The sequence below is a fragment of the Phalacrocorax carbo genome, chromosome 10 (assembly GCF_963921805.1).
Source record: "Phalacrocorax carbo chromosome 10, bPhaCar2.1, whole genome shotgun sequence".
In the NCBI taxonomy this organism is placed as follows: Eukaryota; Metazoa; Chordata; class Aves; order Suliformes; family Phalacrocoracidae; genus Phalacrocorax; species Phalacrocorax carbo.
This window is the reverse complement of record NC_087522.1, coordinates 9,372,663-9,388,999: the sequence shown is the minus strand read 5'-3', so window position 1 is coordinate 9,388,999 and position 16,337 is coordinate 9,372,663. Positions and strand designations below refer to the sequence as shown.

Genomic DNA, 16,337 nt, shown 5'->3' with positions numbered 1-16,337 from the left:
AGCATTTATCATGTATTCCTTAGGACCTTTACTAATGTAAAGTAGAAACAGTCTTTTGTCCTAATTTTAAATTTGCTTACATAAAAGTGAATTTTGCTCTACAGTGCAGGTGTGATACAGCAAGCCTGTACTGCAGGCAATACTTATTCTCAATTAATTGCTTCATTTGTTAGGTTGCTGTAGTTTAATTAATGCTATATTCTTTATTTTCCCTTTGTAGGTGGTAAAAGCTTCCTTTAAGTCAAAAGATCAAAAGAACCTGGCCTGGGAATTGCAAGATCATGTCAAGAAAGTCACTGCTCCATACAAGTACCCCAGAAAGGCAAGTAAACATGCGTGTATTAAAAAAAAAACAAAACAAACCACAACCAAACACACAAACCACACCTATTTTAACCATGGAGAGGCTAGGAAGATTAGACTCAGTTTAAACCCAGTAACAAACAAAAAAAGCCCAAATACATACTGTGCAAGAAAAATGACAAATATTATTTTAAAGAAGATTTTGGGAAACAATGGCTACAACACAATCTAAAACCAAACTAGAGCTATTTCCCCAGTCACCAAATTCTTATTTAAATTAAGTAGGATGGAGACCTATGCTGTTTTGAAAAAAATCTTGGAATTAAATCTGCTCATTTTCCTTTTTCCTCTTTTGAGTCAGGTTGAATTTGTTCAGGAGCTGCCAAAGACAATCACTGGGAAGATCAGACAGAATGAACTGAGGAACAAGGAGTAGAGGCAGATTTAGTTCTGATAAGCAATCTAAAGAAGCCTATCCTTATCAATTCCATTCATAATGGAGCTTTTCTATTACAGCTGTAACCACCAACATAGGATTATATTTCACCCATTAGGCAGTGATTGTGTAATAATGCATAAGGCTTAAAAATTCCATCTATATGGTTTTTAAAATGCTTGTGTTCTTGCTTAACAAAAATCAAGCCTACTTATCAAGACATTTGTGAACATATCTTCCAGACACCTAATGCTCTTCAGAATTATGGTACAAATAGAAGTAAGTGAAGGAGCAGTGCGTTCATTGAGACCAGATATTTAAACTCACAAGAGGCTTATTAATGAGGAAATCATGATAGTATGTAATGAAGTTCCCAGAAATGGCCACAGATCTTGCATGCATCCAAATTAAGCACCCTGCTTGTGTGAATCTTGAAAGCCTCAAGATTTAGGAATGAATGTGTTAATCTGTAACTGTAAATTATGAAAAATCAGCGGTCAAAGAATGCGGACATTTTTAAAGCTGCAGCATCTAAATGTCTGACAAAGGCTTGACAAATGGATGGTAGCTATTCAACAGCTTCTTCTGAAGACCTGCAAGTCCTGCAGACACACCAAAGAGTGAGCAAGAGAAGGAAGAAAAAAAACCCACAAGCTATCCATGAGTCTATCTTTGTCCTTAGTAATGTAAGTAGACTGTCTTGAATTGTGATCGTGGACATCAGCCACCAATAAATATTCACTGTTGGCCTTTGTCTGGTCTCAAATGGTTCTTCCCTATATGTGACCTAGACATTGCTGGTTTTAATCCACACACAAAAAGCATTAAAATTTAAAGAAAACACCAAAAGAGGTAAGAAAGCTGAGTTTTAATAAATGGGTAGTAAGGGAGACAGGACTAGGGAAATAAGTCTTAAATTTCCAACTTCTAAAACAATTTTGAGAGAAGAGCAAAATATAAATTAAACACTGTTGAGACTTGAACATATCCTTTTCACTAAACAAAGACAAGTAACCAGTGGTGTTCTTAAAGATTAATCCTTTCCCATTAGCAACCCACAGGCTTTTATGCTAGAAATGAAATACTAAAGCTAGACAGTTGTACAGGAAGCATACTCAAAACCCTACTGGAAAGCAGGTTATAGCTGCACTGGTTTTGGTTGTTTTTTTAAAAGTCACTAGGGTATCAACAAAGCTGCTGTGACAAACGGACAACAGAAAGACTCACTAACTACTTTCAATCTGAAATGAAATTAATACTGTAAAGCTGAAACTATACCAAAAATTAAACTTAATTCCCCTTATCTAGTATGGTATAATGGAGACCTTCTGTCATAAGAAGTTTCCAAGCAGTATTTAAATTCAAATTTTGAGATTTTTAAAAAAAAAAAACCAAAACAAGGACATTATAACCCACCCCATGGATTTGGAAAGAGCAGCAAAAGGCTATTTGCAGGAAATTACTCAAGGATTCTGTTCAGTGACTACAGCATTTCCTATAAACCAGTAACTGCTGCGTACACTGCTAATGTAAACACACATGTAGTTTTTGCTAAAACCATCTGCAATGACTGCATTGTACTTCTGCTGTTCTAGAAGTCAAATCTATTAAATTGTCTCACAGTACTCAAGCATTTTGATCATAGCAGTTCTTCCCATTCACTTTCAAGACTTAGCATATCCTTGTAGAGCAATGTGCGTATGTGTATACATATAATCCTCTGTCATACAAGAAATGATCAACTTTAGTCCATTCTGTTGTTCACACCGAAAGATGTATCCGAGTTCTGCAGTCACAGAAGCTGTCAGATCACTTCCTTAAAAACTCCTCTGCAAGCAACTGTCTTTTACAGATCTCTCACTTCTGTCAATCCTTCCTGATAGAGCTGATTCTGCACTGCCTTTTGATTTCTGTAGCCATCAGATATAACCAAGGAGAGTCAGTATATGTCAGGATGGCCACATCTACATATGCATGCACAGACATCTGTTTTTTGTGCTAGGTAAAGGCAATGCAGAACAAAACCATAGAAGAATGACAGCAAGCTTCACCAGAAAGGTGAGACACTCTTGAGCACTCTTACATCTGCTGTAATGTCAGTTCCACCTGCAACAAGCATTAAAATTCTTAGAGATGTGGATTTTAAAAACAAGATTTCAAAACAAAACCCACTTTCCTCTTTAAAATGCCCTTTCAGAACTCATGGGCAACTTTCTTTAATAGGATTCAATTCTGTTTATCTTTCCCTTCTACCACATTTTCTACACTGTCAGCACATCATTCCCCTTGGGCTCAGCTTCTGTTTCACCTTGATTCTTGTTCTCGTGTTTTACTTCATTTAAGCTCTTCTCCTCCTCGGTTTCTGGTTTTACTACCTTCAAGTTCTGGTCTTCTGTCAGGCTTGATGGGTTTTGTTGTGTGTCGTCTTTGTTGCTCTTCACCACCTCCTGTAGATTGTATTTTCTGAACAGAACATAGTCTCTCACCACACTCAAACAACAGACGCTTTTTATTATTTCCACCACAATTGTATATTGTGGGTTATTAAGATCGACTTTGTTTTCTGGATTGAGGCTGCCCACAATTCCTGTAAAACAAGATGTAGTTTAAAAGATGCTGGAAAAATTATCTCAGAGCATAAGCATGCCCTATTGAAAGGATAAAAGTTAAGAGAGAGAAGGCAACATCCCCCTCAGTTGTAACGAATTACTTGTTTTTGTAAAAAAATAGCAGAACACCACAGGACTGTTAGAATATACCACCAGAAGGACTGAAGCACTTGAAAAACTATCCCACCAAGAAACAAAGTACTTAAGTGGAGCTATTTTCTGAGCAATATATTCAATAGAAATAGTAAGACATTATTTCAATATAGCATCCAGAGAGAAAGCAGTCATTTCAAAGCACACATAACCAACACCCCAAATTATATGCGACACTGTACTCTCTTCTGCTTGTTGTCTCTTAAGACATCAACACCAACAAGGAATATTGGTGTCAAACCTTTTTAAGTCTTAGAGAAGCTTTTGTAGTTCAACATATAGATTTTAAGTACCAAATATGTATGCCCATTAAGACCACTTCTAATAATGTGACGTATCTTACACATGCAGTCATGGACTGCTTGTATACTTGCTCTTAGTTCTGTGTGAAATCCATACATACCTGCCAATTCCTTAATTACTTCTTCCCTACTCATATGACTGTTATTACGAGCTTTGTAAACAATCTGAAAAGTACCCTTATTAGGGGCTTTAAACCAAGGCTCAAAAAAAGTTTCCGTGTACTTTTTCATATCTTCCATAAAAGCCTTGCAAGTTCCAGAAATGGGCAGCATGCGCAGAATGACTCTTGTCTTTTTCTTTTTAGTGGCATGCATATCCTTTAATATATGGTGCACCAGGTTCTCAGGTTCTACAAGAAAAACAGCTAGGTATGAGAAACAAATTGAAGGCATTTCTCCCTTCGTGTCCCCCCCCCCCCCCCAAATAATAAACTAGCGAAATGCATTTGTCTGCACTGCTGTCAGCCTCAAATCCTTTTCTGTAAAGAGTTATTTTACTACACCTGGCTAATCAAAAGACTGTTGTATCAAAGCAGATTCCTCTACCTTTAGTGACTCTGCTAATGACAAACTTCCATGGCAATGCCAATGGGGAAACCCTCTATTTTTTTGGTATACACGAGTTTCGTGGAAGTCACGGTCTGCAGCCTGTTACTAACACTGTTCAGAGCAGTTTATCACCACAGCATTATGCAGCCTTGGCTGACATCCCACCTATGCCCCGGGTTCTGATGAAGACCACGTTGTTGGCGCCACTCTCCACCGACTGGAACCGCCGCAGCTTCTGCTCCGTCGAGGCGCGGATCTGGCCGACCTCCTTCTTCAGGGCAGCCTCGACATCGTCCTCATCCTCCTCCCTCTCGCTTCCAGACAGCCGCTCCTCGTGATCTGAAAACTTCACACAAGGCACGTCTCTTGTTCGGGGAGTACCGAGCACCGGCGCCCACAACTCGAAAACCGGCGGCAAGGCACCATCGCGCCCAGGGCCTGGAGGTGACGGACACGGGCCTTTTCTCCAGCCAAGCCGCGGGGCTGCGCTGGGGTTTGCTTACAGACACCGGCATCTTCCTGCCTCTGCCGACCACAGACGGGCCTTTTACAAACAGAAAATGAGAGGGGGCCTCGCGGCGCTGCTCTCCCCGCCCCGCCGGCGTTAGCGCGGCTGCGGGCGGCAGGAGCTGGAGGGGCGGCCGATACCGCGCTCCCCGGCCTCAGGGCCGCCTCCCGCCCCGCACTGCCCCGCACCGAGCGGCCGGCCGCGCCCGCCCGCACGCACCTGCTCGGGCCCGTAGAGCAGGTCCCCGTACTCTCCGAGGAGGCTGTAGGCCTCCCCCACGCACTTGCGCTCGTTCATGTTGCAGGTGATGAGGATGCCCCGCATGCCGGCCTCCAGCTGCTGCCCGCCGCCGCGGGGCCGCTTGGCCCGCCCCGCCGCGAAGTGCCCCTTGGGCCGCCGCTTCCGCGCCTCCGCCGCGGCCATCGACCGACACCCGCCGCCGCCGCGCGCTGCGATGGCGTCAGCGCCGCCTCGCGATGGCGTCAGCTCCGCCCCGCGGCCCCGCCGGGAGCGAGGGGGGAGCCGGGCGGCACCACAGGGTCCCCTCTCGTGGCACCGGCGGCGTGTGTGTGTCCCTCCGCGGGCACAGGGCCGCCGCGCCTCCCGCCGGGCCCGGGGCGGCTGCCGCGCTGTCCCGGGGAAAGCGAGCCCAGGCACCCCGGTACCAGGTGGGGATCTCTAGTGAGGCCCTCAGCCGGCTGCCAGGATCGTTTCACGGCCGGCGTTGCTGTGGGCAGTGCAGTGCCCTTGGAGGTAAAAAAAAATATGGCAAACACACGAACCCGACACCCCCCACCAACCCCCCCTTGAAAACTGCGATTCACCTCAGAGTTTACGCGCGCCGGCGGGGAGGGTGAGCCTCTCCCCAGGCACAGTGCTCTGGGCTCGGTGCGCCCAGCTGCGGTCGGACTCGGCCACTTCTAGCCCTTGGTACTTTCTCCTCCCCAGATCTTCAGTTCCACGATTAAAGTCTGGGTTTGTGTTAATGATTCCAAAACAGAGAGAAACGGTGGGTCGGGGAGGGGAGAGGACAGAGCAAGCTCACCTCGGTCCTGCTCTGCACTGGTGCGTCAAACACCAACCCACAGACCCCAGTGGGGAGAGAGCTGGCCTTCAGCCGCCTCCCCAGCTCTCCGTCTAACTCCTGAAGGTGTCATGGTGCAGAGGGACCCGCTGAAACAGAAACTCTTTGTACAGGTAAATTTAGGCCTGAGGTACTAGAGAACATGTGCTGACATAAAAAACGTGGCCTTTAGTGTAGTTTCTAAATGAAGGTGTCTCTGTGCGTCCCCTGACCATAAGAGCCTCCTCACTGCAGTAACTCTTGAGCTTCTTGGACAATTAAGGGAGGAATAATTAAGTTCCTCAATTTTTTGTGAAAACAGGTAGAGGAGACAGCTCAGGAGGCCCTACTAGAGGCAGGACTAGTATATTATTTACATCCAGAGAATCCAGTTGGCTAAAGTAGGAAAAAGGAAACTTCATGAATCAATGGAAGTACTTATGAGTTACAACCGCACCAGGAGGTGGCGTTTACACCTTATCACAAGCGTTGTTCTTGCAAAGCCTTTGAGGCTCATGTAATTCCACAGCAACTGTTAGACATCAGTGGGATTATTGACCACGCATAAATTAAAAATCACTATATCTTTGCAGGGCAGGGGTTGTGTGAAAGATTCAAAGCTCTGGTGAATTACAGCAATAGTCTCTGGAGTTGGGCATGTCAGGACACATCTGAAACATGAGGAGGAATTTCTACAGGCAGCTGTGAGTGGTGCAGCCAAATTGCAATGTAAGCACTCAGAACATAGCTAGGATACTTCTTTGGTGAAAAGCACTGGGGGACTTGGAAATACCCATTGGTGGTCTGGAAATTAGTTATATGCCCTACCAAAAGAATAGGTTACAGGTTAGGTCACTGTGGAAGTTACGGTTTTCTTCCTAAACTGGAAACCTTCTTGTCTACGACACTTGTGCTGAGTACTGTCACAAGCCATTGCTGTCATTTTCTCTTAACATTTGTGCCTCCACTGGGGTGATGCAATCTTCTGGGTAGGGAATCCCTTTAAGGCTGTTCCTCTGCCTTTTCTCTGGGAGGATTTTGTCGCATTCATTTTAAAAAGCTCATTAAATTATCACTACTGCAGACTGACTGTAGGTCTCCCTTTACTGCTAGGCAGAGAGCAGCTTTGTTTGGGGGAATCTGTTTTGAATCAGTTTTTCTGCTGCAGTAAGCATTTCAGGGAGCTGGTTATGGTCTCCTTTGAGTGTGCTGTTTACAAACAGACGTGGGCAGAACCTCAGGAGGGAGTTCTGGCAAAAGTACACAACCTATGTGCCAGGGAAGACTGCAGTGTGGTCCTCACTGATCAGCACCCAGAGGACTGTTCTGCTGCAAAGATGTAGATGGGTGCTAGCAATCTCTCTGCTGACCTTAGAGCCACAGTTTGAGGATGGAGATACAGCAGGAGCTATTTAGGGCTCTGGCAACCAAACTCTTATGAATCTTGGTGCTCCAGTTTAAGCTACAGTTATCACTAGCTCCCTAGTGAGTGACATCCTTGCAGGAGAGGCTGAAGGTAGAGGCACACACTGATGCCACAGCTGTGCCCCACAGTGATGCTGGGCTGTGGCATGGATGGCAGAGAGGATAGCACACATTCCCTCCTGCCTCTCCCATGGGAGCAGAGTGGAGGAGGCGGCAATGCTGGAGCACCACATAATGGCATGCTCTTTGATCATGAGGCAGAGCCTTTAAAAAACCTCACAAGTCACCAGGTATTAACAAAGCTGGTCCAGGCACCAGGAGCAGCATCCCAGGAATCAATACTTACTGTTGTCAGGGCTGAACTGCTGTGGTTACATGAGGAGCCCCAAGCTACCCTGCTGAGTGGTGTAGTCACAAAGCCAATTGCCTGTTGCTCCATGTTGGCCCAGCCAGAGCGTGACAGGTGTGATTTGGCTGTAGTAAGGTTGTATGACTGTGTTCCTCCATGGGCTGGTTGGGTGGGAAGAGGGAACAAAAAGGAAATGGGAGGGATTTGTGACTCTCACTTTCTACCTACGCTCTGAGCTCTGCAGAAACCTATTAGCTTTTCTCGCTGTGCTGGGCTTGGCTGCCCCTTGTGTGAGTCCAAAGTCCATGTAAGGAACACAGGAGTTGGTCACTGGACACAGTAACGGTGCAAGAGCAGGCATGCAGCCGGGTGTCTGAGACCTGTGTAAGTCAAAGCTGTGACACATCTAGGCACGGAGAGGGCTGTACTTCAGTGCAAGGCAGAAGGGCAGTAAGTTGGGATTGACAGCCTTTTGACAAGGTAACTGACCCTCCACCCACCCCTGCAAGCCGCTGGCCAGGACATTCTCTGGCACTGGAGCAGTGCTGATTTGCGTCTTGTCTCTCCACATTCCCTCTCCTCACTGTCCCTCCCTGTCTTACATTTGGCTGGGTTTCCCTCCTTTGTTAGTCATATGCAGATTGAATTTTACAGATCAAAAAAATGTCCTTTTGTTTCACTAAATCACTAAAATCACATGATTTTACAGCTGGATGGTTATTAATTCCATAAGGAACTAGCATGTTTTATATTATTTTGTAAACAAAAGACAGCCGACAATGCATGAAGATTATGATGAATGAGGTTTTCAGACCTCCTGCTAAGTTCACCGTTTTTGAGAAGTAAGGCTTTGCATTTTGGATCCTTTTTCAGGGAGTCTTTTAATGATTCCCCGTCTCATAAAGTGACGCTTTTTGCTGACCACACGTCCAAATAATGATTAAAACATCAATATTTAGAATAGTTTCAGGGCTTTGCTACATTCATTTCATTCCTGGCAACTAATATATCCCCAATGCTGATAAACTAGAAAAACTATAAATATCTTTGTACCAAGTGACACTGTGATCAGCCAATAATTAATGCACGATTGTTGGATTATCTGTGCAACATGTAGGTCTACCCTGTTACTTCTGTATTGTCAGTCAGTAGCAGACATTTCATTTATAGAAGTTGGAGCTGAAGTGCTTGTGTAGCATTCAGTGCCTCTCTGCTGTATAAGGCAACCAAAATGTGATCTACAAGATTAGCGGGGCTTGTAGAAAGGAAAGGAATGTGAATTATAGGAATGCTACCACGGTGGCAAGGCTGAGTGCTGCTGGTTGAACGCAGGGTGAGGTTCACTGCATCACAGTCACTGGAGAGCAGGGGCCAGACCACAGCCGAGCTGGAACTGTCCTCAGCAGTTACTCCAGTTACCAGTTGGGATTGTTGTTCCAGGGTATTCCACTGCGTAGCAGTAAAAGCTGTTCTGAAACCACGTGGCTAATACCAGGTTTGTATCCGTATTGCTGTAGCATTGCTTGGAGAGATAATCTGTAAGGAATATCCTTGAAAAGACTATTATGGCTCTTGCTGCTGTGCATTTTTTACTGAAGATCCCAAGTGCTATGTTCCTGCGGGCTCCCCAGAGATCTCTCCAACTTTGCAGCCGGTGCTACCCAGTTCACACTTCTTTGAGTTATGAAGCCATAAAACAACAGTACAGACCAGAGGTGCCAGAGTACTTCAACTTTGCAAGAGATGTGCTGGACAGATGGATTGATGTGGAAAAGGTAACAGTTACTTGGCTTCTCTGATGCTGAAGTATTTAATGAGTCCTTAATGCTGAGTATCTCACAAATCCAATCACCAAGACACTGGGGTTATGTTCTGATTGTAATCTGGTAATCACCTCATGGAGTTTGAACCTGTAGATCCCTTAGGCCACACGCTGTCCTGTCCACGAGTCCAAATAGTTCTTTCCTTTAATCAGTAACTCCAGTGAGATTGAGTGTGAGTAAATAGGTGCTTCATAAATGAGACTGAACTGAACCACTCTAATCCTTGCATGAATTCCCCCATGCACCCTACCTGGGTGTGCTGGGAAAATCACTTGACTTCTGTGCGTTTCATTGCCTGTCTATAAAATGAATAGTAAATACAGTGTAATGTCAATCCTCACCCACCAATCCCAAATGGGAAATCTTTTGCATCGAAGACTTGGAACCTACAAAACTGAATGACTTTGAACTCCAAACCACCAGACACAAGCTCTGTGCAAGGAAAGGGAATATAGAAAAAACCCGTGAAGTATAGTTCTATCACCTTTCTTACTACATAGATTTGGTCTCTATGGATGTAGGACTGGTTTTGCAGGCTCAGGCTGTAAATGAGGAGGGGCTAAACGCAGCTATGTCCAGCCTGGCAGCAAGAACAGAGAAGTATCACCTGACGCAATTGTTCCTGCAAAGGAAAAACAGGTTTTGGCAGGCTGTGAATGGAGCAAGGAACGGCCTCTGGAGAAGAGGTTTTGCCCTCTGAAGTGCACAGATAAAACCTGATCCCCTGAAAATGAACCTTAGTGTTATTGTACCTTCAAATAGATAATAAGGTATCATATTCTTGCTGCCCCAGTGAAATTTTGCTCAGGAGGTGACTTACTACACTGCTACTGCTAAATGCCTTGGCCCCCTTTAAAGCACATTGTATGCATACGTTTCAAATCACACATCAGTTAGGTGAGACATTGATTAAAGGTCACACTGTGTGGAGCTATACTTTTGAAACTTTGATTTAATTTTCAGAAGTACCAGACAGGCCCAGTTCCAGATGAAGCTGAAAATAAGCTCTGAGGGCTCAGGAGACAGTGGGGGCACAACCCAGCGGTAGCCACATTCATCACCTGTTTTGTTGGCGTGACCTAACCAAAAAGGTTCTTCTTTCTGTGTGCTGATTACTGTACAAACTCTTCAGAGTGTAAGATGAAGAACTCAGGAAAGGAATACAAATTTAATTTCCTAAATGATATTTATAGGCTATTCTTATTCTTTCTAAGGGAGTGTTCTGTGTATTGTTTGGAATCAGTGGCGATTTCTTTTGCATCCCCAGGTTTCTCCAGCACTGAATAAGTGATTAATGCTTTTCTTCCTCAACCTTAAGGTAAAGGCAATCTGTTGCTAAAATGAAGCATTTGTACTGTACCCTGTTGTTCTATAGGATGGAAAAAAGTCTAAAAACCCTGCCTTATGGTGGGTAGATGGTGCTGGAGAAGAGGTGAAGTGGAGCTTCGAGGAGCTGGGAGTGCTGTCCAGGAAGGCGGCAAACGTACTCTCTGATGCCTGCAGTCTGCAACGGGGAGACAGAGTTATTCTGATTCTGCCCCGGATCCCGGAGTGGTGGCTGGTGAATGTGGCTTGCATGAGAACAGGTTAGTAAAAGCATGGAAATGTTATATCGGTACAGAAATCGTGACTTAAACCAATCCTTGCTATTTAATGCACTCAGAACTACCAACATGCTAATGAGGATGAGCTAGTGTCATGCTGGCCAAACTCTTCATGCCAGGGTTTTTCTTCATGGTGCTTTTAGGACTTTTGTGCATTCTCTAGCTGTTAAGGAAACCCTGTGAGTCGATGTGCCTCTGTCATTGTCCCCTTTCCAGCACCTGTGACACATCACAAATGCACTCTCTTACTAACTTGCAGTGAAATTAGCCCACACTAAACAAAGCGTTTCACATGTTCCCCTGTGGGATCTGTTAAATACTCAGCTTCCTAGTATTTACAACCCTAAATGTCTTGGTGCCTTACAAATACTAGCAGTATACCCTGTGAGGCAATGGCTGTGTTTACCGGTAAATAAGTCAAGTCCAGAGGCGGGGTGTTCCAGGGGCAGTGTTTTCAGAACAAGGAAAGTTATTCTGTCGATTTTTTACTGTCCCGTGATCAGTGTAGTATTTGCTAACTTGTGCTAATCCTCACATAGCATATAATCTATCGAAGAAATCTGTATATTTACCAATGTAGGGTCAAGTCCTGCTTTTAGTACAGCTCTGTCCCACTCAAAAGAACAAAGTAAGCTGAAGTCTGCTTGTAGGTACAAGTGTTATTCTTAAATGTTGAGACTGTTTTTCCATTCCCCTTCTTTCCCTGTAGGAACTGTCCTGATTCCTGGCACACAGCAGTTGACAGCAAAGGACATTCTTCATCGACTACAGAAATCCAAGGCAAAGTGTATCATCACTGATGATTCTGTGGCACCAGCTGTAGACTCAGTTGAGGCTGAATGCCAGTCTCTGAACTTCAAGTTGCTTGTGTCAGAGGGCCACAGAGAAGGTTGGCTGAACTTTAAAGATCTCCTGAAGTGAGTAAATACTGCTGTGAAAGCACCACAGCAATAATGAAAGAAAAGCACAGTGGTTTGTTTTCAATAGGAAATGTTGGCACACACCAATATATATTCACCCTTTTAGGACTTGTGGTTTAGCCACAGTCAGCAACTAAGCACCACGCAGCCACTGGCTCGCTCCCCCCACCCTGGTGGGATGGGGGAGAGAATTAGCAGGGCAAAAGTAAGAAAACTTGTGGGTTGAGACAAGAACAGTTTAATAATTAAAATAAAATGGTAATAGTAAGAATAATATTAACAACAATAATATAATTAAAAGGAAAAGAATGAGACAGAGGCAAAACCTGGGGCAGGGGTGTGGTGGAATCAAATAAACAAGTGATGCAACTGCTCACCACTCGCTGACCCACGTCACCGGACCCCAAGCCACAATCACACCTCCCCTCGGCCAACTCCCCCCAGTTAATATACTGGGCATGATGGCATGTGGTATGGAATATCCCTTTGGCCAGTTTAGGTCAGCTGTCCTGGCTGAGTCCCCTCCCATCCTGGCTTCTTGTGCCCCTGGCAGAGCATGGGGAGCCGAAAACCCCTTGATTATTATAAGCACTACTTAGCAACAACTAAAAAATCAGCGTGTTATCAACATTACTCTCATACTAAATCCAAAACACACTATACCAGATACAGTGAAGAAAATTAACTCTATCCCAGCCAAAACCATGACAGTGGAAAAATATCATTGTTTATGACACTTCTGACTGCTGCAGTTATTTTGGTTAAACATTTTCAAAAATATGTAGGTCACCCTGACAAGCACTTTATTAATTTTGCTTCTTTTAAGAAATGCTCCTTCTGATCATCACTGTGTGACCACAAAGTGTCAAGATCCAATGGCTATCTATTTTACCAGTGGAACTACAGGATCTCCAAAAATGGCTGAACATTCCCACAGCAGCTATGGTATTGGCCTCACAGTAAGTGGAAGGTACAGATATCACTTTAAATCAGACATATTTTGCTAGCTGGTCACATAGCAGAAGGAAAAGAAACACAAGATTTTTACCGGAAGTTTTTGTTTCAATAGTTCAAAAAACAGTTGTTTTACATCCCAGAAAGTGGGGCTTTTTTCCCATAAAACAGGACAGTTTGAAGTCCAGCGTCCTTAGTTATAGAGGTTGTAGCAGTCATAGAGTTACTAACTTCTTTTTAACATTTTCTTTAACTTTTGGTAAATTCTTCATTTTGTATAGTACATAGATTACCACAAGTTTATGAAGTCTGTACTTAAAAGGGAAAAAACACAGGTCTGTTAGGCTTCTGAATTCATGTGTGTCTGGCTTAAACACAGCTCCTACAGGAACAAAATGCTGATAGTTCAGAATCTTTAAATTCATAAAGCAGTGTTGTTTATAAAATTGATTATAAAATTGATATGGCAGCGTACTTCACTCTAACAGGTAAAGAATAACAAACAGAAAATACCAAATTAGATGTAAAAAACCAAACCAAACCAAAACAAAAAATCCTCATCCCTAAAAATTAGTTCAACACAACCCCAGCAATCTAATACATGTTCATACAACACCATGTTCTGATGTGGTATTAGCCTGTCCATCAGTATAAATTTTCCCTTGGAAAAACTCAACATCAGTCAATATGCTGTGACTTGCTCCTGCTCAGAAACTCAACCTTTTCTAATTGACATTTACCAAAGACAACTAGTGATGGATTTGCTTCACTGACACATCTCGTGTTGGTATTTTAATGTTTGCCTTATTCCTGCCAAATAGGGACTGTGGACCATTTCCTTGTGTTACCAGGTACTGGCTGGACCTGACTTCCTCAGATATATTTTGGAATACATCAGACACGGGCTGGGCAAAGTCAGCTTGGAGCAGCGTTTTTTCACCATGGATTCAAGGGGCATGTGTATTTGTACATAAGATGCCACACTTCAACCCAAGCATTGTCTTTGAGGTAAGTGAGAAGAGCCCAGCAACAGTACTGTTCTCTCTGGCTGGTCTTGCCCATGTTTTCATTTCCCCTGGCACTGCATGGGGGCATCACACAGCATAGTTATAACTTTCACCAGGCGGTAACCAACTGATTAGTTAAGTAGGGAGTGCTGCAAATATATACCCCAAAACAAGGGCATATTTGACATCTGAGGAGTTTCATCATATATTCTGCTCTGGATTTGCCTGCACAAATCTGCAAACATCTATTATTAGGCCTAAAAGTGAAGTACACAAGAAATTTTTCTGGGATGCTGGAGCACGTCCAAAGAAGGGCAACAAAGCTGGTGAAAGGTCTAGAGAACAAGTCTTATGAAGAGAGATTGAGGGAGCCGGGGTTGTTTAGTCTGGAGGAGGCTGAGGGGAGACTTATCGCTCTCTACAACTACCTGAAAGGAGGTTGTAGCGAGGCGGGGGTTGGTATCTTCTCCCTAGTAACAAGCGATAGGACAGGAGGAAATGGCCTGAAGCTGCACCAGGGGAAGTTTAGGTTGGATATTAGGAAAATCTTCTTCACCGAAAGGTTTGTCAAACATTGGAACAGGCTGCCCAGGGAGGTGGTTGAGTCTCCATCCCTGGATGTATTTAAAAGAAGGGTAGACGTGGTGCTTGAGGATATGGTTGAATGGTGGAGTAGGCAGTGATAGGTTAGCGGTTGGACTTGATGATCTTAAGGATCTTTTCCAACCTTAACAATTGTATGATTCTATGATTTGTAGAGCACTTTGGTGTTGTTATTAAAATAAGTGACAATAACAGATAAATGAGAATTTCAGTTGCCTGCACAATGTAATTCAAAGTTAAGGAGTGAAGAGGCAGCAAGGTTTAATTTCTTTAACAAAAGGCACCACCATTATATTCTCTTACATCCTCCACACACCACTCTTCACCGTTTGAGAAAGACTACAGTGTTTCATTTTACATGGATTGACTTTATCATCATATCCATATTAATTAGATGGCTGGAAATTGCTAGTTAGTATTAGGATATGTTGAAGAACACTGTCAGCTGTACACCTACTGAGCTTCCAAAGGGTAGCCCTGTGGTTTCACTTGTTTTCTATTTAAACTGCAATTACAAAAAAAATTGCAAGAGAAACTGTAAAGCTTTCAAGAGCAAAAAACTTTGGTGTGTTGAACTAATTGTAAAATGATGTAGATTCTGTTTTGAAGAAACTAATTAAATGTAACTGCTGTGTGTTGGTGTTGGCAAGTGCACAGCTAACTGCTTTTAGGACGCTTAACATTTATTTGTGTGTTTCATAAGCTGGATGAGGAGATTGTTACATTGCGTCTTACAATGAAGATGGGACCTTGCAGGTTCCAGTATATTGGCAAAATTTATTTCTTTAATTCCCAATTCTCTAGAGTCTGTCAAGATTTCCCATAACTGTCTTCTGTTCTCCTCCGACTGCCTATCGAATGCTTGTGCAACATAAACTGTCCAGGTAAGCAAAACCAGAGTATCCTTGTTCGTGTATTTGACGAAAACAGTAGACCAAATGCTCGTCTCACCTTGATTTTTCCCAAATGTACAATGGCATAAAGATGATATATTTCTCAACATTTTGACTCTTAAGTACTCGGAACAAAGACAGAATAAAGATTTAGGGGTAGCTTAATTTTTTTTCATATTTGTTTTTGTTTAACACTCTACAGTTCAAATGGAATGAATAGGACTCAGTAAAATTTTTGTTCTTTTGTAGGAAGAACCCCACAATACAGAAATACAGTAGTGAATGAAGTGTAACAGATAGATGACTGACAATTTTTTTTTTCTCTTCCCACTAAGCTATACATTCAAAAGCCTGCGGCACTGTGTGAGTGCTGGGGAGCCAATCAACCCTGATGTGATAGAAGAATGGAAAACGCAGACTGGGCTGGATATTCATGAAGGCTATGGACAGACAGAAACAGTATGTTCTGCTTTACAAAAGTAAAGATGTATGCTTTACAGACACAGCAATAAATTCTATTCAGGTTGCCAAGAAAAAGTGAGAAAAAGTATATGCATTTATGACTTTTAGCGGAAAAGTCAATTGCAATAAGGAACACTGGAAAAATGTAGTTTTTGTAAGTCATAGAACAATCATAACAGCTTCACCCAAAATCCAAGGACTGTTTTTCATTCCTGTGGGCTTTGGATTGGGAACTGACACAAAAGGGATATATTCCTCATTACCACATTCCAAGTTCTGCTTTAGAATCTGTCTTTAGGGCACTCACATTATTTGGAGCTGGGGGCATGATTCTGGGGGCATAGTTTCTTTCTAGAGGTTTAATCTTTGGATAT

General features: G+C 43.4%; 2 protein-coding genes and 1 long non-coding RNA gene across 7 annotated transcripts in view; 1 reads left to right on the top strand and 2 right to left on the bottom strand.

Annotated features, from left to right (window-relative positions):
- Positions 1–1,588: 1,588 nt before the first annotated feature.
- THUMPD1 (THUMP domain containing 1) lies at positions 1,589–5,364 on the bottom strand. Its single transcript, XM_064461765.1, has 4 exons — positions 5,080–5,364; positions 4,518–4,698; positions 3,905–4,153; positions 1,589–3,326 (listed from the first exon to the last, which is right to left on the bottom strand). Exons 1-4 carry the CDS (start codon positions 5,281–5,283, stop codon positions 3,001–3,003), a joined length of 960 nt encoding a protein of 319 aa, XP_064317835.1. The 5' UTR covers positions 5,284–5,364; the 3' UTR covers positions 1,589–3,000.
- Positions 5,365–5,522: 158 nt separating this feature from the next.
- LOC104039755 (acyl-CoA synthetase medium chain family member 3) overlaps positions 5,523–16,337 on the top strand; it is a 16,549-nt gene continuing 5,734 nt past the window's right edge. Inside the window, exons 1-9 of one of the 5 annotated variants that reach the window (XM_064461763.1) lie at positions 8,017–8,177; positions 9,138–9,192; positions 9,296–9,472; positions 10,896–11,106; positions 11,834–12,041; positions 12,871–13,014; positions 13,850–14,006; positions 15,413–15,492; positions 15,837–15,960. In XM_064461763.1, the coding sequence (XP_064317833.1) occupies positions 9,308–9,472; positions 10,896–11,106; positions 11,834–12,041; positions 12,871–13,014; positions 13,850–14,006; positions 15,413–15,492; positions 15,837–15,960 (1,089 nt within the window). In that variant the 5' untranslated portion in view covers positions 8,017–8,177; positions 9,138–9,192; positions 9,296–9,307. Of the gene's footprint in view, positions 5,614–7,982; positions 8,178–9,137; positions 9,193–9,214; positions 9,473–10,895; positions 11,107–11,833; positions 12,042–12,870; positions 13,015–13,849; positions 14,007–15,412; positions 15,493–15,836; positions 15,961–16,337 lie in introns of those variants that run through there. The other 4 variants (XM_064461762.1, XM_064461761.1, XM_064461760.1 and 1 more) reach the window with 4 other exon arrangements.
- Positions 12,267–15,859, bottom strand: LOC135315191 (uncharacterized). Its single transcript, XR_010374633.1, has 2 exons — positions 15,560–15,859; positions 12,267–13,307 (listed from the first exon to the last, which is right to left on the bottom strand). It is a non-coding gene; the product is annotated as an uncharacterized LOC135315191 (long non-coding RNA).